Source organism: Dicentrarchus labrax, unplaced genomic scaffold (assembly GCF_905237075.1).
Source record: "Dicentrarchus labrax unplaced genomic scaffold, dlabrax2021, whole genome shotgun sequence".
Taxonomy (NCBI): domain Eukaryota; kingdom Metazoa; phylum Chordata; class Actinopteri; family Moronidae; genus Dicentrarchus; species Dicentrarchus labrax.
This window is the reverse complement of record NW_026136703.1, coordinates 10,845,160-10,866,736: the sequence shown is the minus strand read 5'-3', so window position 1 is coordinate 10,866,736 and position 21,577 is coordinate 10,845,160. Positions and strand designations below refer to the sequence as shown.

The 21,577-nt window shown below is 42.6% G+C and overlaps 1 protein-coding gene across 10 annotated transcripts in view; it reads right to left on the bottom strand.

Annotated features, from left to right (window-relative positions):
- LOC127355334 (ryanodine receptor 3-like) overlaps positions 1–21,577 on the bottom strand; it is a 103,351-nt gene that overhangs the window by 49,441 nt on the left and 32,333 nt on the right. For all 10 annotated transcript variants that reach the window (XM_051386122.1, XM_051386130.1, XM_051386171.1 and 7 more), the window contains 25 exons: positions 20,681–20,780; positions 20,075–20,168; positions 19,121–19,195; positions 18,355–18,511; positions 17,549–17,713; positions 16,984–17,105; positions 15,908–16,088; positions 14,898–15,033; positions 13,419–13,514; positions 12,951–13,069; positions 11,351–11,484; positions 10,262–10,503; positions 9,780–9,972; positions 7,990–8,206; positions 7,804–7,908; positions 5,649–5,752; positions 4,673–4,756; positions 4,099–4,258; positions 2,514–2,661; positions 1,998–2,200; positions 1,594–1,768; positions 946–1,154; positions 661–860; positions 341–407; positions 104–264 (listed from right to left, as the gene is read on the bottom strand). In XM_051386122.1, the coding sequence (XP_051242082.1) occupies positions 104–264; positions 341–407; positions 661–860; positions 946–1,154; positions 1,594–1,768; positions 1,998–2,200; positions 2,514–2,661; positions 4,099–4,258; positions 4,673–4,756; positions 5,649–5,752; positions 7,804–7,908; positions 7,990–8,206; positions 9,780–9,972; positions 10,262–10,503; positions 11,351–11,484; positions 12,951–13,069; positions 13,419–13,514; positions 14,898–15,033; positions 15,908–16,088; positions 16,984–17,105; positions 17,549–17,713; positions 18,355–18,511; positions 19,121–19,195; positions 20,075–20,168; positions 20,681–20,780 (3,647 nt within the window). The remainder of the gene's footprint in view (positions 1–103; positions 265–340; positions 408–660; positions 861–945; positions 1,155–1,593; positions 1,769–1,997; positions 2,201–2,513; positions 2,662–4,098; positions 4,259–4,672; positions 4,757–5,648; positions 5,753–7,803; positions 7,909–7,989; positions 8,207–9,779; positions 9,973–10,261; positions 10,504–11,350; positions 11,485–12,950; positions 13,070–13,418; positions 13,515–14,897; positions 15,034–15,907; positions 16,089–16,983; positions 17,106–17,548; positions 17,714–18,354; positions 18,512–19,120; positions 19,196–20,074; positions 20,169–20,680; positions 20,781–21,577) is intronic.

Sequence of the window (21,577 nt, the reverse complement as noted above, 5' to 3'; positions counted from 1 at the left end):
CAGTCTCCACTCTCCCAGCAGGAGAAGTTATAGCTGTTGAAAAATACATGAATAATCACAAGAACACAAGAAGGCAGTTAGGTTTCCCTAAAAATAGTCTCACCTCTCATGAACTCGTCCTCGCTCGTCACCCAGGGTTACGGTGACTGTTCGGTTTTTACTGAGGTTGAAGTTGTTGCTATAGTAATGGTAGTCGGGGGTAACCCATCCAACCCACACGCCGGCAGGGTCCTGACCAGCGAAAACCCTTACCGAGTGGTAGTACTGTAATGACACGTGCTAGAGTTAGTGCATGTGTTGCAACATAATGGTTTTCTATTAAAAAAAGGTTATTCAATACCGTAGTGATGCTTCCGTAGTCCACCCGTCTACTTTCATCACTGTGCCTCACAGATCTCAATGGATATCTATCAGAAACCACATTCAACAGGTGATCATGTAGTACAAACCAGTTGATGGATAGTTCTGATCTCATTATAAGATGTCTGGTGAGCCGAACATGTTTAACTGCATCACCATTACTTCATATATTTGCATACTAACTGAACTTGAAGGGGGCACTTGGTGTCATGATTCTCAATAATCTAAAATAAGGTACAATGCTGTGGAAGGAGCGGCTTGCAGTATGGTGTAAATTCATGATTCTGGGGAGGTGAGTACCTATGTTTGACTTTAAGTGTGTCTTCCTCGTGGACTCCGTTCATGTCTACAACAGGACTGGATTTGAAGATGGAGTGGAACTCTACAGGCATGCTGAGACGACAAAACACCATGTCAGCGTTACTGTTCTGGGTGCCGAACGTCTTGTGAGTGACTTTAAGACATGGGGGGCTGTCGATGGTGCCGTCAATCCTGGTTACCTGCAGATTGGAAGAAAGTCTTTTCAGCCGTCCAATGACCAATTTGGGATTTTTTTTACCAACAAGTATCTGCTTTTGTTCTTACTGCGATGTGGAAGTGGTCCTTCGGCACGTTGACAAAAGTAGGCAGACGTTTGCTGAACCACATGGTGACCTCTCGGTTCATGTTGACAGCAAAGGGTTCAAATCCTTCCTGCAGGCCGCACATGGTGTAGTATTTGAAGGTGCTAGCATCTTTCCCCAGATTCATGCGACCCACCTGGGCCAGACCAAGACTACACACTGGAATAAACCCTGAAGGACAGCCGGAGGAAGTGGAGGAGGCAGAGGGAAGAGAAGCAGAGGGAGGAGAGAATAAAAAGCCTCTAAGAACACACACAGCAGGAGGGGAGGGAAAATCAATCCAGCTTTTTCAAAAAGCCAATTTACGAGTGTCACATTAAATAACAGTGATTTCCTTACAGGGAGCCACTTATTTGTCACTTATATCCCTAGCGTGGTCATTCTAGTTAATGCTCTTTGCTCTGCATGTGAAAGCTTTATTAAAAAAATGACCTGCAACTCTTTTCAACAATCACCTTATCAGTCTGACACTCCCTCAGTGTAAGCTTCTACAACCGGCTCTGTTACCACACACATCTTATCTGCATTTACATTTACATCCTTAATTTCCCTCTGGATCAATAAAGTTATCTATCTATCTATCTATCTGTCTATGCACACACTCTCTCACCGTCCTCAGTTTCAAAGTCAGTGAAGCAGAGTTCCGAGCCCTTGGTGGTGATGAGGATCTCTCCATTGAGGGTGAAGATCATGGACTTGTCCTCCATGTTGATCATACATCCCACCACGTCCCCAGAGTGCCAGCACCGCCCGAACAAACGGCTGCCCATGTTCAGACAGTGACCCTAAATACAGTACATGCACAAGAGTAAAATTAAACACTTTATCATTGATCAGTTTCTTATTATTTAAATTAAGGAAATGGGCAAGTCAGTACAATAGCATAAAGAAAATTACACTTGATACAACAATATTACAACCCCAATCCTCCTGACTTAAATTTGGAGTAGTCAATATGAATTGCACCACACAATGTGAATGAATACTTTGATTTAAATTTAATTGACAGCTCACCCTGTATCCATCAAAGACGAAAGCAAGCTCATCTGTGCCAAGCTCCACATCTGGCTTGCATCCCGGTCTGGCCCAGCCCACTCTCATGTCTCCTCCTATCACAGCTTCAAATTCAAAGTACCACTTTCCAGTCTTTACAGCGTACGTCCTCTCTACTCTGAAGAAGCGGACCTTGTCAATGCTTAACCGCTCCACCATTTGTCCTGCTGGGTTGAAGGGACAGCCACAGTGTCAGCTTGAGGAATCATCAGAATCCACTCCAACAAAAAAAGACAATCAATAAAGGAACCATCAATTGCAAAAACAGTCTCTGGGTGAGGTTAAAGCAATAATTTCACAGCCTAATTCTTTTTTACTGTAGACTGACAGAGGGTGGGAGGCTGAATCCTTTATCTGGACTGGGGAATTAAGTCACAGTTGTCAGGACATTACACTGTAACACGCATTTCTATAATGTGCTGTATAATTTAAAAGCCTGTGCATTTTCATAGGCATATGTCCGTGAGTTAAACTCACCGCCTTCCTGGTCCGAGGGCTCGATGTTGTATCCGTAGCCAATCAGAGTGCGGATAGCCTCCCGCAGGCTGTCCCTGTTCGACTTCTTGGTGCGCTCATCCAGCAGAACATAGGGAACCAGACGAGGGTTACGCTTACTCTTCAAATCCTGCAGGGAGAAGAGGCACTCAGAGAAAATTGTATGTATTGTATTGTCTTATCAACTGTAGCCTAGCCTGGGAGACAACTGATGTTTTTGTTACAATTGTGCTATCAATCCCTGTAATTGAGAAGTTAATCGGCCACTGCTATTGAGCTACTGCTGCCCATCACTTCCTCTATCTTCCCTGCGTCATTTCCCATAGCAGTATTCCCATTGGGGCACAACCATGGAAGAATCATATTAGTATCACTTAAGGAGATTTGTGGAGCTTAATTTGAAATCTTGTGGTGGTTATGAAGATCACAGGCTTGTTTGTTTGGCCTGGCATAAGCCCCTAATATTGCTAAAGGGCTTAAATGAAAACCTTGTGGCATTTTTCCAACGACAGTTACCCAGTCTCATGTCATCAGCTACAAATCTTGAAAACTGTACAGAGAGCAAACATCTGCTTTCCAGTGTTTTACAGAGGTAGTACAGGTAAGTTTAGTTTGTCAAATATACAAACAGATGTGTGTACAATGCCTTGAAATATATTTTGGATAGAAGCTGGAGTGTGTAATTGTACACATCGGTGTAACCGCAGCTGCTCACACTGGTTAAAATGGCAGAGCAGGGACAACTGGAAAAAACACTTTCCTAAATTGTATATTTTCTGCTTTATCTAAATCAATAGGGGATTTCAGAACTCTTTTCTCTGACTTGTGTTCAGGGACCCGAATTCATTCAGAAAGCCTCTTTTTTCACACTATTAGCAAAATGGGGCAAAATGAATGAGCCTTCACTCGCTTAAAGTAGAAATATTTTGCAAGATGCATCAAATAATTTCTCAATATTTGTTGTAAATGAATGCTTGCAAACAGACTAAATGGACAAGATGTTGATGATGTTTTTTTTACTGAAACCAACCACCCTATTACCACAGAAACAGTGTCATTATAAGCTTGTCAGGTCTTCACAAGATACATAGTTTTCACAGATAACCCATTCTACATCACATCATGGGGAAAAATAGTAGTGAAGAAGTGATTTTAGGAAAATGTGTTTTATCCAATTTCATGGTGGCAACAACACCAAAATACAGCAACATAACAGCTGATTAAAAACAAGCTAGAAATCAGTGTATTCAGTTTATCGCTTGTTAGTTTTCAACAAATGAGAAGAAACATTCTGTATCGTGTGTGTTCTGCACAATATGCTCTGTGTCTTGTTGCCCTTTACTGCAGAACATCTTGCTGCATACTGAATAATGACATATAGCTCGGAAATGTCAGGCCAAACTACCCGTCTGACACATACACTAGTAAGGTATAGACTGTATGGTAGGTGAATTAATGAACCATGAAGGAGAAACAGCACATAAAAAATACAGAAAGAAAGCTGGTAACAGACGGAAGAAAATATATATTGGTCCCATCATACTATAAATGAATACATCCAGTGTACCTGCTGAATCCCATAGGTCCATCCCTGTTTGATGCGGTCCTTGGCCCACACATTGTGTGCATTTTCTGCCAGTTTGTCCACCAGCAGCTCCTGACCTGGAGTCAGTTTGATGTCGGACAGGTCAAGAGGAGATGGTTTATAACCATTGGACATCATATAGCTACAGGAAAAAAGATAAAGAAAAAAAAAACACATTTTCCCTCAGTTATGAAAGTAATAAAGGCTAAATCCACCAGGACTAGCTCACCCACATTTATAGCTTGATATAAATCAAGGCAATACATACAGTTACACAAAATATTTACTTTTTCTCATATTTTCTGAGGATCATACACTGGGTTTACACACTTTTGATTTATAATTCAATTTGCTGTCACAGTAGAAAGGCCATAGGCGTTATATGTTACAATTGATGGCTAAACTATAAATTGCCTTTTTCTCAGCTAATGTTATGGATCATCAACACAATCAGTAACTACAGACTGCTTTCTAACAGTCGGAAAAGAGCTGCATTTCAATAAGAAATGTGTGTTCTGATGAGATTTAGTTCTGATTTAGATTCATGCACACTTACTTCTTAGGGAGTTTGATCTTTTTGAGGGAGCTCTCAGCATTTGGATTGACCTGAACTACACGACAGCCCAATGCCAGCAGGGTCCTGTGGGGGAAAACAACATAAAGTGAGTGAACGAATGAAGCCTGTGTTTAATCCACACCTTGACAGTACATGTAGATCTGAGAGTAGGAACGGAGAGAGTTGGTAGGGTTCAAATGGAGCAGTGATGGGTTAAATTGTGCATGTCCTAACCTGTCAGGAGAAAAAAGGCCAAAGAATACCCAGAGGAATACGCTGGGTGTGAAGAGCTTTTGACAAATTTTCTTCACACCTTGTGAGAGGACAAAGTGACAAGAAAAATGAGTTTGATGTCACTCAGGAACCCATCAGTGTCGCCCAGATGTGTCTGCCACTGCCACAGATCAAGATTAATCACAGCAAACCTCAACGTACTCCTGTTTCATTTAAAGAGCGTTTATGTAAAGCACGTGTAATAAGTCTCACGGGGACCTTTATAAGGAGAACCAAGTGTTGAGCAGAGCACTGACGAGCAAGAATTGTTGTTGCTTGCTGTATTTTATTGTTTGTTTGTTTGTTCCGTATGTCTTTTTAATATATCTGTAAGGAATCATTGGAGGAAATTGCAAGGAATACACTGTAAGAGCCACACCTACATTTTACTGTACCAATGGTTACATGTGTTAATGCTTACTGTCTTAACACTCCACACATTACATACTGACATAATATGTTCTATGTGAGTTGGCTAACTTAACTGTGGTTAATATCTACCTATCTACCTATACCCTCTACCTATCTGGTCATGTATGTGATGCTCATAAAAAAAAAAAAAAACAGTTTAAAACAAAAAACATCTTTTTTGTTTGTAATTAATCTGTCTGTCTCCCTCTCTGACTCCATCACATGCTCTCTTTAGTCTCCTCTTCAAAAACAAAGCACCACGGAGAAATTCAATCCATAATGCTCAACATACTTCAGAGTTTCTGTTGACATCTGCAGATTGTAGTTCTTTTCAGTCTCTGGCAGCTTGGAGAAATCCACCAGGCATGGATGCTGCCGCTTATTATCATCCCTTATCTATGAGAAAAAGAACAGTCACAGAAACAATATTTCAACTATCCTTTGTTGCCTGCAACTTTGGTCCACAGTAACTCTATATGTATAAACACCATGTAGGAAGGTTTACTAAATATATGCATATGAAACACACAGCCTTGTAAGTCAGTGTCATTGTAAACCAACAAGAAGAGGGGAATGTGGTTTAAATACAGGCTGCTTCTGGTTACAGTGATAAGACAGTCTACTCTAGTGAACATGTTATGAAAGAGGAACAAGGGAGCATGTTTTCTTGGAGGAGATAGAATGGTGTACGGCTGGAATACCGAGTGAGAGGTGTAAGGCCTCTCTTGAGGCTGCACCTTATACCAAATAATCCCTTTGGCAATGCTGCTCAGAGGAGGCGGCATGGCAATGGCGGATGTTTACCAAGAAAACATGCAGGGCTGTGTACAGATATGCAGCTGTGTGTGTGGGTCTAATGAACACCAGCCAGCTCTTTTGTGAATAGTACAAGAACTCTCTGGGAAATCTCTTCTGTGGCAGTTCTTCCTCTCACAGAATTACAGTTGTGGAACAAACAATAAACGAAAAAGGTATTTTTATGCAACCAGGGCTAAATAACAAACGGCACTTTGCTAATTCCCTCAGCTGTAGGGCATCTACTGCGACTGCTGCTCTAATTAATCACAATGAACCACAGAGCACAGAATGAGCATGTAACCACATCCAAATTACATCTAATACTGTCCCTCAACATATTTTACCACTGTTTGACACATTGTTAAGGCCTCTAACCACCTGAGCTTGATTAGGAAAAAACTAAACAATAATTTCAATTTCGAAAGGATGAATGCCTGTATAAACGCTGGCACTATATGTAACAGAGGGAGGGCTCTGGCATGTATTTTTGTATTATAGACATAAGAGCTGTGTTGCCATAATGTTGTTTGTGTCAAATGTTCCTTTAAGGGCAAAACAGGTAACTTTGGCTTTTTCCTTTAGCTAATATACAATAAACCAGAACCTGTCTTTTGCAGACAAAAAAGACAAATGATTGCAGGTATAATGAAGAAGAATTTGGTGAAATTATGTAAAATAATCCTTTTGAGTGTTTTTTAAATGATCATATTCAAAATATACGGTAGGATTTCTACTTCTGTGTTCATTAGAACTTAGTATATAAACAAACTTTCAATGAATAGTTGGATATTTTGGGAAAAACACTTTCTTGTTGAGAGATCTGTCTTTTAAGTGTTAAGCACCTAAGTGGTTAGCTTAGCATTAAGGGGGGGAAATAGCTATCCCGGCTCTCTCCAAACAAACCTACCTATTGTATCTTATTTGTTTTATCCATACTCAAAGTGTGTAGTTTGGCTGTATGTTTAAACTTGAACTGAACAGAGCCATGCTAGCTTATTTCCCCTGTCTATATGGTAAGCTAAGCTAACCAAAGCTACGAGAGTGGCACTGATCTTCTATTAGAACTCTCAACAAGAAAACAAACAAGCATTTTTCCCAAAGTGCCCCTCAAATTATAACTGCATCAAAGAAGTGATCCTTGGGTTTACATGAATTTTACTTTAAAGAATCAATTAAATGTCTTTTGAAAGAGGAAAAACTAAATTCATTGCAGTGCTGTGCTACCAAAACCGCCTGTTCTGCCCTTTGGTGAAACAATACCTCATAGTTCATGACTTATACTAAAACACAGACACAATGACTCTGGTACCTACAAACAAACTGGAATGAAGCATCTAATTGAATGGTATGAAAAGCATCAAACATGGAAAATGAGAGTGTTCTTTTCACTTACCCTCTTTTTTGGTGTGAACCGCAAATTATAAAAGAGAAAGCAAGATGACGTACAGGCTTTTGATGATTCAATTCTAATTCTGCCAGTAACTAATGCATTTCAAGCTCAAATCTTTTAAGAAAACGTCTAATTGTGATGTTTACTTCACCACAAACATGGAAAAATGTATGGATTATGATTTTCTTTTCTCATCCAGAGCGATGATTTCGTTGTAAGAGTATTATATAAGGAAAGGAAAAATCTGCATATTTCTCACCTTGCCATACGACCAGCCCAGCTCAATTTTATTCATGCCCCACAGTTCATGGATGTTCTCAGCAAGCTTGTCTCGAACCTTCTCTAAATGAGGCGGCATGACAATCTGAGGAAATTGAAAAGTTAAACAGTCAGAGGGTTATGAACATGTTCGAGGGCTGACACAGAAAACAGCCAGTTTGTTTACCTGGCTAGTTTCAACAGGTGTGGGGATGAAGGAGGCCTGCGACAAGAACTGCGGGGTGCCCAGCAGATCTCGGACTCCATCCACATCCCTCTTGTACTCTTTCACCGGCTCCACCTTCATCTTCTCTTTCGGCAGCAGGGCTTCATAACACGGAGCGTAACTCGATGGAGGCAGGAACTTAAAGTCTCCATGTCGACCGCCCAACAGGAAACGCACCCTACCGAGATAAAACATTGGTCGTCTGTTGGCTTATTCTATGATTCTACACACTAAACATGCAGGAGGGAAAGGTTAATTAATGGGGGGGGTCTTGTGTGTAAATATAAACTGTATATTTAATCATAAGTGATAATCAGACAGCTATTAATGAACGAAGCAGCCAGTGAAAATAAAAGCAACCATGCAGCTAAATGTAACTGCTTTTTCCTCCTCTCCAATCTGTTCCAGCCCCTGCTCTAATAGGGACAAGTTTAGCTATGAGATTGAAAAAAACAAAAAAATAAAACGCATCTCAGGCCATCACTGTGAAGAGGCTCTCCTGAGGACGCCCAAAATAGCTACTCAAGTAGTAGTGGTGACGCAACCAAGCCCATTCTGACTGTGGCCTTCAATTATTGAGTAGTGACAGATGTGAGGGAACGTGAAAGATGTTTCTGGCCCGTTTAAATCTGTGGAGACGTTCACCCTGTTCAGTGGGTCAGGTGTTAACCCACAGAGGGGTGGTAATAACGTGGCACTTTCCATATGAAATGCCGAACTCTGGAAATCATAAAAAGTAACAGATCACTTACAATTAATGTTATGATAACTTATATTAAATAAATAATGATTTCAGCTCCTGAGTTGTGAAAAGAAGCCTCTGGCGACACCACTAGGAGAAAAATGGCTGTCTAAACTCTCCCCGAGCCAACATTGGAGTCAGCAGTGACAATGACTGCAGTATAGGGGGATTACTGAACTACATCAAGAAGAAAAGAACAGAGCAGAAGTGCAGAAAAGAAGAGCAGATTGACACCTGAGCGCCATCTCCCACCACTGGACCTGTGGTTAGTGTTGTCCCTAAACTAAAAACTCTGCTTGACGAGACCTTAGAAACAACTGTTAATGACAAATCTATTTGCTAAATGGTAAATGGACTGCACTTATATAGCACCTTAATAGTCTTTCGACTACCCAAAGACACTTTGACATGCTGTTTATCAAACTTCTGATTAGCGGATGACCGGCTCGACCTCCTGAGCCACAGCCGCCCCTTTTCTAGAGCTTTTCTAATCTTCTAGTCTCAAATTCACTTTCAAATAGCGTACATGAATGAATAAAATCACGCTAGTGTCAACCACCCTGGTGTCAACTGTCTATGGGCTTCAAAGAGTGAAAGATAGTAATGCAAAATGCTGCTTTGCTCCACAAAATCAGAGTCAATCATGGAATCATGGAAGAACTGCTGGAGCTTGAAATTCCATTTTAAAGTCTTGTCAATCACACTATCTGTGGTCACCATGGCAACAGAGCAGAGTATCAAGCCAGCCAATTTTACCTGTGTCCAATCTTAAGGCCTTAAGGATTAATGAATTTGGACCAGAATGAGGAGGTGGATTAGATGGATTTCATGCTGGCGGTGTTTGTGTGAGTGTAGGTGTGTGGTGTGTACAATATATGCATATTCATTTTAGCTTGAGCTTCACTGTCTCATCCGACCCCGTCTTCTGTGTAGCTCATTCATCATCCAGGAATTTCAGGGAGTCGGTTCGTCTAAGACAACACACAGGAGAAAACAAATAAACACTCACTTGACCCCTGCGGAGAAACTGACGACAGGGAAGAAGAGCCCGTCTGTGTTGAAATTTTCAAACATGCCCTGAACAGGCTGTCCGTTGATCCTGAAAGAGATGCTGGGAGCTCCCAGGTCCAGACAACAGCTCACCACATCCTCTGAGGTCAGGATGTGCTGGTTCATGGACGCGACCGCCCGAGGGATACGACCTGTTCAGGACACAAACACACACAGTTATGTGAAATATGACCCAGTGAGTGATGCTGGCACAGATCACCTCCGTCTCAGGACACACAAATTTGTACACACAAATGCACACAGTTACACACACTCTGGGCAAGGAGATCGTCCCTGCAGGGTACTGATTCTGTCTAGACACAACCTGGCTGTAGCCCAGGGTTACCGCTCATTTTTAATACATTAGCTTATCATGGTACAAGCTGAGTTACACACACACACACACACACACACACACAAACACACATACAACCCACTGACCTGACCAGAGGTGGAGTCCATCAAAACCAAATGAGTACAGGTCATCTCCAACTCCATTGCCTCCCCATCCCTCTCCTCCTCCAGGGTAAGGAGCGTAGCCTTTAGTGTTGGCCCAGCCCACCCTCAGGTGGGAAGGCTCGCTGGTCACAAAGTGGTCCACCTGGTCAATCATCAGCTCATAGTACCACTTCTTATACTGAGCTGAGCCCTCGCTCACCCCCAGGAAGATGTTCGGTCTCATGCTGACAATGAAGTGAAACGTAAAATCATTAGTTATCCTTCAGTGGAAGTGAGATATTCTCATTTTAATTTGTAATATGTTTTTTCTTAAAATTAATGAAAAAGTCTGCCTTTAGGACAAGATAATTCGATTTGCTTCTAGTGTATTTGGGAAGGTTATAAAAATGTCGATATCTTGAAACAAGGCAGAGAAAAGCAGATCACTTCACTAGTGTCATGAGCCAAAGAGATTTGTGAGATTAAATTTGAGCTATCTCACCCTCATCCAAAATGCGTCTTTTCATTGTACAAAGACTAAAAGTTGAAGCATAATAGAAGATAGTAACAGATTTAAAGGACCAGTGTCAAACTCAGCCTAGTTTTTTTAAAATGAGTGTTTAAAAGTAGAGATTTTAAAATGAGTTGCACCACACAAACTAGCTCTTACACAGAAATTAGTAACCAAATATTTACAGTCAGTAACTACCAGGTATAAATGTTGCATGGTTAACTGAAACACCTAACAAAGCTAGTATAGCTTGTGATGCTTCCTGTTAATACTGCTGATTGTTTTGAATGTACAAGAAGTCTTTCACAATAGTCATTACTTAAGTTTTCATAGTGCAATCCAGTTTAGTAAATGACTAAGTTCTTTACACACAAACTTATTTATGAATAGGTGGTGCAACCCAGTCCTATACACAACAGAGAAGGACTTTTATCAGTTAGTGACAAATGAGACCTTTGTACCTTAGTTTTAACCACTGCATTTTTCAAATGTAATTATGAAATGTAGATTAATAAAATGATACTGTATATCAGAGAAGCCAGATGTTGAAAGGAGGCGTGGTGCTTGGATGGCTTTCTAACCTCTGGACATCATTGACCAGCTGGGTTTGCAGCAGCAGATCTCTCTTGGGCAGCAAGTGATCACAGATTAAGTTCTGATTGGTTCGCACAGCTACGCCATTGCACACACACAGTGAGCAAAGCACATCCAGAATCTAAAAAAGAAAGTGGAGGCACCGGGGGGGAAATAAGCAACAATATCGAGAAGAAGAGAACTACAATTCCCTAATGACTGATTACACATTGACCTCATTTGCCCTAATAAACCCTGCATATGAATGAATACCCTTCCAGAAAAGACTTATTATCTTTGTCCCTAATCACTGTCCAGGTTTCCTGCTCTAGGGGCAGACTCTTTCCATGCAACCACTGCATAATTACTCAGAGATGCTTATTGGGGGCAAAAACATGTCCAATAATATCCCTTTGATGTTAGCATATTAAAGCTGTAGAGTGAAATGGGCTGGGGACAGGCCAGAACACCCTATCCTTTATCATTGGTCCTTTTCCCTCTGCTTCCAAAGCAAAATGATACATTCAGGCTGATTTATGACCCAGGCCAGCTGCCTGCCTGTTCCTGATCTCATTTCACTGTTAAACTGATTGATTCATGATGGGGACACACTGCAACCAAACCCGCAGGAGCCTTCTGTCAAAAATTGGAAGTATGTACGCTTGTAAAAGGTAAGCACAATGAATTAGCAGCTGAAGAGAAGAAGACATGACAAAGAGGCCCAAAGGGAACTGTTATGGAAATGAATGTGCATCCAATGAAGCATTTTGGTGAGCCTAATGAGGAAAGAACTGGAGATGACTGGATGCAAGATAAACAGGCACTTTCAGTGGTTGTTGTGTGCTTTCTTGCTTGACTAAAGGTTTCATAACATCCCAGATATTTAGCATGCATCTTAAAAGCATCGCTCGGCATTTTGGGAAATAAACTCATTTGCTTTCTTGCCAAATGTTACATGAGAATACTGATAGCACTCTCATGTCTTTTGGTAAAAATGAAGCTGGAGCCAGCAGCCGGTTTGCTTGGCATAGCATAAAGAATAGAAACAGGGGAGAATCCACCTACCAGCACACAAGCTCACAAATCTCATTTATTTAAACTGTACAAAACCCAAAGTGTATACATGACAGTGTGCCATGAGACTCCAGAAAGTTACTGGTCTCGGCCAAGATGTAGGTGCTGGTAGACAAAGTTTGTCACTCTAAAGCACTTGTTGTTTTTCTTTCTTTCTAGTCTTTATGCTAAGATAAGCTCATTGGCTTTGGGCAGCTGTATTTACCTTACAGATGTTTTCATTTTATAGATCTTCTCATCTGACTCTCAGCAAGAAAGCAAGCACAGAAAGAAAGCTTATTTCCCAAAATGTCAAACTATTCCTTTTTTTACCTTCATTCATTACCTTTTCTAAACTTGCAGTTTCCATCCATTATACGGTATTTTCTGTATGTGGTTTTCTTTCACCAAGACCTTGAACTGTCACCTCTAATTACCACTCAACATTCTCCTTGTACCTCAACATGTTATACACAAGCATTTAAAGCCCAGATGTGTCATTATCTCATATCACAGAAGGGATGGCACCCCAGATTAACACTACTTGCTGCTCACCTTGTGGTTGCGTCCGTGCTTGTAAAGCAGTGATATGATGGACTTGATGTGTCCTCTCTGGATTATGTTGAGGGCCTCGGGGCTCTCAATTAAAATGCAGTGCAGAACTTCCAGGATGCCTGCACAGCCGCAAATTCATCAATTAGTTAACACCCGCAGAAGAGAAAGACACACCAGAGGACACTCGTCAATGAGACATCCAGTCTGCATACATCAACAGGGAACACTCAAGGCTGCTCGTACATTCTTTACCATACATTTCAAAAATAGAGGTACGTATAGAATTTTTAAGCAAGCAGTATCATCTTTCTACACCTTTTAAGGCTTGTGTCCCTGTTGAGGAGTGCTGGATTACCATTAAAGGAACTGGATAGTTTTGTGATGTCACACTGACAGAGAAAATGCAAGTTATCACACAATGCTGTTTCACTGGAGACTCAGTATGTGTGAGAATGATAATGAGCATACCCGAAGAAGACTCAAGTCTCTCCAGCTTGCTAACCAGCCAATCCAAGTTGTTGGAGAACTGGGTGCAGTTGTTTCGGTTTCCTCTTATTAACGCCGCTGCAAGGTACAAGGAAAGGGTACATGAGTCTAATTTTGTAGGAAAGAAGACAGTGTTTTTGTTCAAAGAGGTGTGATGGAGCCCCATACAGAACAGCAAAAACAATGTCAGCCAAAGGTGGACACCTTATATGCTCCCCCAAAGCCAAGGAACGAGAGGGGTTTTGCTTTGACACCCTTATACATATTAATTTGGAAGATGCCTAAGATAGAGGGAGGGAATGACACAAGGAGAGAAAAGACATAAACACATATGGACAAACACACCCACATACGTCCTAGAAAAAAAAAAAAAAAAAAAAAAGACAGGGTCACCCAACACAGACAGACAGGGAAGAAAGGAGGGAGGCATCCCAAATCCACTTAGTGCTGCACCGGAGCAGGTGTGTGGAGGAGGGACCGGAGGAAGAGAGAGACGTGGTCGGAACACTAATATAAGCCAGGAGGTGAAATCAGTGTAAATAAGAGTGTGAAGGACACACTTGGAGGGCAGAGGGGCTTCAGTATGGCAGGGTGAAAGATACACTTCACGTTTGAGCCATCCACATGCTCTTCTTAGGAATGTGACATATCCAAACAACAACAAGGAGAAAATCATGGCTGCTCACCATTTCCTGCTCACCAAATTCATCTATTTCATGTCACAACGGGCGAAGGAAATGTTCAAGCCAAACATTGTATTCATCAGACTCAGCAGAAGACAGCAGGATTTTCAGCCACAGAGGGAGAGCAAAAATATCTATTTTTCCCTGCCATATCATTTTAGTGAGATACGTCTATATCTGACAGAGCATATGCTCGCAGTGCAAGAGGTTAAAGTGATTTTGCAAAGGCAGGGCTGATGACATTGTGCTATATGAACAACAAAGAGCACAGCAAGAACAAGTACACAAAACAGCATAGTGATGAGGATTGACATTCAATGGATAAAAAGCCATCTGGCCAATAGGGGACACCCAAAATTTTGAGTGTGACGACTGATCTTGTTGGGCTGATGCCCTGGAAGCACATCACATAAACTGGAAAGCTCTTTTGTATGCAGTGGGCCATGTGCCACCAAGTCTTTTCCCAACAATATGAGTAAGAGTGTGAGTGTTGTAGATGGAGTATTTGCGGTGGGTGTGTGTCTGTGTGTACATGCTAAGCTGTCAAGTCTGGCAACATGAGAATTCAACCCTCCACTATGAGGCATCTGTAAATGGCTGATTAAGTACCAGGTCAGCACAGCCCCTCATCACCACTGAACCACCACACTCGCAGCTACTTCATCTTCAAACAACAACTCTTGTATCTGTGATTGATTACAGTAGCCGATCGGTTTAAGTGTATGCGTTTGTACATATGTGTGTGTGTGCGTGTGCGTGTGGTAGACCAGCTTCCTACCAAGCAGCTCGTATAACAGGTTGAGGATGTCTTTCCAGGCCGCTCCGGCCTCTGACCCGGCACACTCCCCGAAGTGAGCGGCGCTGTTGTAGACGTTCAGACGGTCAATACAGTTGGACACCAGAGTCAGCATGCCCTAAGAAATGCACAGAGATCCAACACATGAAAATAAAATACATATGAAATATGCTCATTTTACACATTGACATCAAAAAATAAGCTCTCATTAGTATGACAGCTTAAGTTGGTTAAATATCCTGAATGCAGCCCAATGGCTTTCCCCTGTCTCATTTGGTGGTTGTGTCACGGTGATTAATACTACAGAGTAGTATCTATAGTGATCAGATATGCTAAATGGAGGGCATAAAAAGACAAAATGGAAATTGCTGATGATTTATAATGCCAGCAAAAATCATGAGTCAGCTGTCTACAATGACAAATTGACCTTCTAAATGCAATATATTAGGGGTGGGACAGGGATTTGCTATATTATTATTATATTGAAACACCCACAAAAATGCACATATATTTGATTTAGTTCATTCACACTCATCTATGTTGGCTTGAGGATACATGTCGTTGTAACCTGTTAGAGTTAAGGGGAGTTTGGATAGTTGACATCGCAGGCCTCCTCAGTAAGGCAGCTGACATTTCGTAATTGATGAAAGCAATTTAGGTCCTAGCGGCTTAGCAGAAAGCTCCAGTGCACTCTTGCCAGCCTCGGAAAAACTTATAACAGCAAAACTGCTGACGCCTTCAAATGCAATGCCTCCCAATACAAGATGGCATTGAAACACACCACAGAGAATCAATTGCGTTACCCTTTCACACACTTTGTCTTTCTGAAAGTGTGCCGCTGCTATCGGCTCACTCATATGTGGAGTCATTTAAAACTGCCTCAATCACAAGTCAAACTCTTTACTCTAGGGGGTGTTTTAATATTTTGCTGCACTGCGGAACAGCTCATGGTGTTATTAATTGATACATCATTCCTTTATGGTGAAACTCACTTCCTGTTTGAATAGGTTCTGCCGGTTCTTGAGTGAGCGCAGCTTGATTTGCCTCTCTTCATGCTCCAGCTCAACGTCAGGGAGCTGGAAATAGGCGATGAGGTCATTGAGGGTTTGGAGCACCTCCTCAACAGGCAGCGAGACCAGTGCCCTATTCTTAACACCCAGACAATCCAGGTCCCTGAAGGGGGGGCAAAGAAGGCACATCAAGACTTACACACAAAAAAAACATTCAGACACAACAGCAGTTTGTGATCATTTATAGCTATCAAAATTCTCCCATTCATCAACGACACAGTAACTGGAAGGCTGAGCAGACCTGAAGAGAGACTGTGATGACTAACACAATGTTTAGCCCACAGGTTCATCCATGCTGAAATGCTGATTTCCGCTGGCCAGCTAAAAATAGCTCCTGTCGTACGCGTGGGAGGGGTGCGGGGGAGATGTGTGTGTGTCACAGCAATGGGGGAAGCTGACAGACTCTCACATGTTCCCGCCATGAGTGCCCCGGAGCCCGACCCAGGGGACAGTGGGCCGTTTGATAACAAATAAGGGTACTGGAAGCATCCACTTACGTGCTCCACAGCCTCCTTTTTCATAGCTGGTCGTGCGTAGCCGTGACGCCACTGCAATGTTTGCCTTTTGGAAACGCATGACTGGACCACTGAGTGAGCTGTCTGGGGCTTTGGCATCCCACTAAGTCAAAATTCACAGGCCCAGAGCTTAACTCTCCACTGGGAACGTTCACAATCTGGAGGGACGTTACATCACAATTGTGTGGACTGTGTGAGAGTCCGTGGGGTTTTTGAAATGTCTGGTTTTTAGGCTTCATCAGTAATTTGTTGATGTGGTGCAGTTGGGGACTCTTTATTTTATCATCTCTATTAATTATGCTCTACAAGCATCAGTGTGTCACTCACGCAACTTGTACCAAGGACAGGACATTTGCAAAATACCCTAATAAAGTGGCTCAAGACAAATGTGGACTGTAATTTGGCTTAATTGGGCAATTTGTGTGATCACACCACTGCGTGCATTAGCGAGGACTAGCAGTGTTGCTGCAATGTTTAGCATACCTGATGAATCGGTTAAAGAGCAATGTGGTGTTGCGGATGATTCGTGCAGCACGGGACTCCTCGTGTTGACAGCGCTGCAGGGTCAACCCGTCATCCATGTGACCTTCAGAATGCAGGCACGCCTTGAGAGGGCAGGAAGAGAAAGAGTGAGACGTTGCCATGAGACCATATAAGGGAAAATAGGGGAAAATGACCAAAAAGAGGAAGAGGAAGCCATTTAATGGAGCGAAAGTCTCCAGCCGTCCTCAGCCAGCACTGAGCCACAATGTCTGGAACACAGGTGCTGACACTACAGGCTATCTGGCTGTGTTTACATGGAAGACACATTGTCACGCACATTATCGTGCGCGCACCTCTATCGCTTCTGCCACAGTAGCCAAGGGACAAGATTTATATTTAGTCGAGGCAGAGATCCGAACTAATAGACGATCATCTTAACTCAATCAACTCATTACACTCAAAACTATTATCCGCTCCAAGGAATCTCATTTGTTTATTAATTTTGTTTGCTTTTGTATGTGCTTTGCATCTGAAGACAGGGCAGTGTGTGCTTGTCTCCACTCACTCGTCTCTTGAGGGGACCCAGACGGGCAGATTTGACATCAGGTGCCTGGTAGGAGAGCCAGAGTCCCGTGGCAACGTGCATGATGAAGCAGAGTGAGTCCCCGTATTTAATCTCCGCTACCCCCATGCCTTCAATGTCCCGCTTGGGGCTCTGCTCTAGCTTCTCCTGCACAGAGGGGATGAGAAAATGAACATGTCAAAGCTGTCATAGTGAAACGCACCAGCACAATCATAAAATGTGCACATTCAGACATACTGCATGCAGATTTGTTCTTAATCAACCACCAAGCAAATGTCAACCGCATCTGCTGTTTATGGCTCTATCCATCACAGTGAGATGATTGTATTTGTTTTGCTATTAGGATCAGATATAACTGCTACCCATAATCGACATGAGGACTTCAGTGATAAATGACTTCACTTGTATTCTGTAATGCATACATTAAATCCACATTGGAAGGGTCCCTAATTGGCTCACAATCACTGGCCATATCTAGAAATTCCATTACACAGAGTTAGGCTAAATGGCCAGTTTAGTCAGAGTCTGCAAGTTCAGCTAAATTAACCTCTATGGCGTAGCTTTCACTGGTCCAATAATTTCCATTGTCCTTGAAAAAATGGTGATTTTCCAGTCCAAGGGGAGTGGGCGGTTCATTTGTAAAGGTTTCGATGTGATCCTTTGTAACTCCCTTCCAGTGGCGTTTAATGAGGATGTGTGTGTGTATGAGCCCATGTGACACAGGTCACCTTGAGGGAACAGTGGGGGATATTGTGCCCTTGTATCTGTGTGCCTGTGTGTGTCCTAACCTTAGAGGCTCTGAAGCAGAAGGCGGTGGCGATGGTGTCGGACCTCTCTCGGTCCTGCAGCACCAACCCCCTGTCCTCAGTCAGGGCCAGGTAGTGACCTGTGGTCAGGTGCCGCAGTCGGAAGGACTGACCCCAGCGGATGTGGCTCCCACTCCAGCTGTCAAGGTCATACCCGTGCATTAAAATTAAACACACATGGAAACATACAAGGGGACAAAAGTTGCTTTTCATGAGCCCTGGAAGCCTCATATCCGCTAATTAGTTGATCTAAACATTGCCGCCAGCGGTTAATTATCCCGTGTCATGCGGTAGAATAATTATCAAATAGCTGAAAACATTTCTCTAATTATGCACTTTGTTTCTGTTCAGGAAATGCAAAACAAAAACCAGGGTCAAAAACACAGCAGAAGTGACAAATATCATATTTGACGTAGGAAGTGAAATGGAAAAGGGAAAGGCTACATCCCTGTGAGGCAGTAAAGGAGCCGGGATCAAAGACCTTAAAGAGAAAGGGACAGAAAGGAAGAAAAACAGGCAGGGAGACTGAGGAATAAAGAGACAGAGAGGCCACAGTGCAGCATTAAATCCTAGGTAGGGAGAGGGAGGAAAGGACAAATGGGCGAGGAGAGAAAAAAATAGAAAGAGGAAACAGCAGATACAAAGAAACAGGTGGGATGGAAAAATAGGAGAATGAACGAAAATGGAAAAAGGTAGCGAGAAAAAAAAGGGAAGAAATAGATAACAGATAACACAAAACTCAACCCACCTGATTCGGAGTGGCTCCAGCCTCCACAAGGACCTGGCCTTGGCGCCGGCTTTACCCGTCTCATAGTTGACTATCCTGGGGGATACCAAAGAAGCATGAGTGGGTGGCCTGTCTGCGGGATGCTTTAAATGTCTAGCCACCGCTGATGCTGTCAAGGTCATTCATCCTGGCTTAGAAAGATGCCACCTCTTTACTCTCATTTGTCACACTGATATTCACCAGGAGGATGTTCGACTCAGACACGTAAGCACACACACACACTGAAGAACGGGCTTTATTTACTCTCTAGACTACAGCATCACATCCTTCAAACAGAGACATGTGCGCCCTGATAACCCACAGCTACACTGTCTATCAGAGATATGGGTGACTGGGTCCAAAGATAAAAGAAATCGCTCATCGCCCCCCCGGTGACAGCTTTGAGGGTGTTTGATTTGCCCCAGAAAACCTCTAAGACCTCTAAAAAGCTTGCTCCGTCTGTTGAATTTCAAGGACAGTAGGAGAAAAGCCAAAGCTGGAAATTAATGACTAATCCCGCCCCCATATTTTCTGTGCTCTAATCTAAAAATAGACATATGTGTGTATGTGTGTTTGTGGCCAGAAGGAAGACACATCTCCTGGCACCTGGCTGAGTGTGAATGGGCCTTGCCCGCTGTTTTGACCCACTTCAAGCCCAGTGTGCCATTTTTCTGTGGCCTACCTTATCTGTGTTGGCACCAAGCAGCTATACTGTAGATAAAAATAACACAGCAGCCATTTTGGCTCCCCGGAGAGCTGAGTGTCACGCTGGTCACAGGCATTTTTATGAAGCGAGCTGGGAGCTGAAGAACCGTAGGTAACTTCCAAGTCAGTTAGCTTTTTTTGTGTGCTACGTAACTGCTTTGCCATCACTAAAGTGTGGTCCCTAAAGCTGCAGTGTAATCTAGTTTGTTCAACGCTCGCTGTGTTTCGCACCTCTGCTGCTCTTCACTCTGGTCTGATCCTGGGATGGCCACCACCTCGTCGTGTCCATGGAACAGCCGCATCACATGACCACCCAAAAGGTAGCCTATTGGAGGAGGAAGGGCAGAAGATTTAGATATGGTGACTACAGAAAATTAATTTGCCTCCACTTTAAACACTTGTCGTCTCAGAGATGCAATCTGGAAAGACGGACTATCTAGATCACACAAGTGGGTTATGAGATCTGATTGTGGCAAACTTTGGTTATTCTGATATGAGAAGAGATTGATTCTGGGAATAGTCACAGCTGAAAAAATAAACACTTTTATACTGGAAATAGTTAGACTCTCCATGTTTAAAAGAAAAGTTAAATGAGGGCTACATTCATTTAATACAGAAACAAAAAGTGTTTTGAATGTTTGGGGGCCTTTCCTTGACTAATCAGTGGAAACCTGCACCCATCTTGAGATATATTTATTAATTCACATTCACAGGCAACCCACACCTGCTCCTTTTCCAACTTGCAAACCTGAAAAAATACCACAGAATCATGCTGAAAAAATGTTTTGAAGAAATTAAGAAGGCTGGGGTTTTGTGTGTGCGTCGTCTGGTCTCTACCTTCTTCTATGTTGCTACCGGAGCAGATGGGATGGACGTTCCACAGGGTTTGCATGAAGGAAGCATCCACCTGGATGTTGCCATTGGAGATGGATAAGTGCTGCAGGAAAGGATGTACAAACAGCATTTACTTATTTGTGTGAATCCACACCAGTACAGAGGGGCTGAACTGTCAAAGACTATAGGCAAAGGTGAAACATTTTTTAAATTACTATTATGAAAAAAAAAACACTTGACTACCAGAGACATTTTACCTGTATGGTTCTACTTTTCGGTTCAACAGAATAAAAGGATTTAATACAACAAATCTGTCACAATAAATGTCCTGAGAATAACCTGATAGCAAACAAATGTGGGTTTCATAGAAAGATAGACACTGGATTTCTGATATCTACTTAAAATCAAATCAAATGTGATGTTCACTTTTTTAGATAGAGTTCAGCGGAAGTTTGAAACTCTCTGTAATCACTGATCAGGAAGAAAACTCCAGTTTATCACTGAGCGCTGAGGGAACCATAAAACTGACTGACAGATGCCTTGAGAGCTTGGGGATTTATACCGTCTGGGGGGCTGTACTGCTGTGCATATGTATGTGTGTGTGTGGTTGTGTTTTCCACAGTTTCTATGTGTACAACTCCAAAAAAACAAATTTTGTGGCAGCTGTGTACTGATCATCCGCCCTCTCCAGAGTCCCTCTGCAGCCCTGAGGTGCTGTCCCCACTTACCGCTGTGTGGGCGACTGCCGGGACAGACTACCAGATTGACTTTGGTGACTGTAAGGCGATAGTGGTCATCTGGCCGTGCCCCTGCTGCCATAGGGGGGTAAACACCGCCTGGCTGCTGTCACTAACTTCATGGATTACAGTGGAGATGTTTCCCAGGGTTAACATAGCCCAG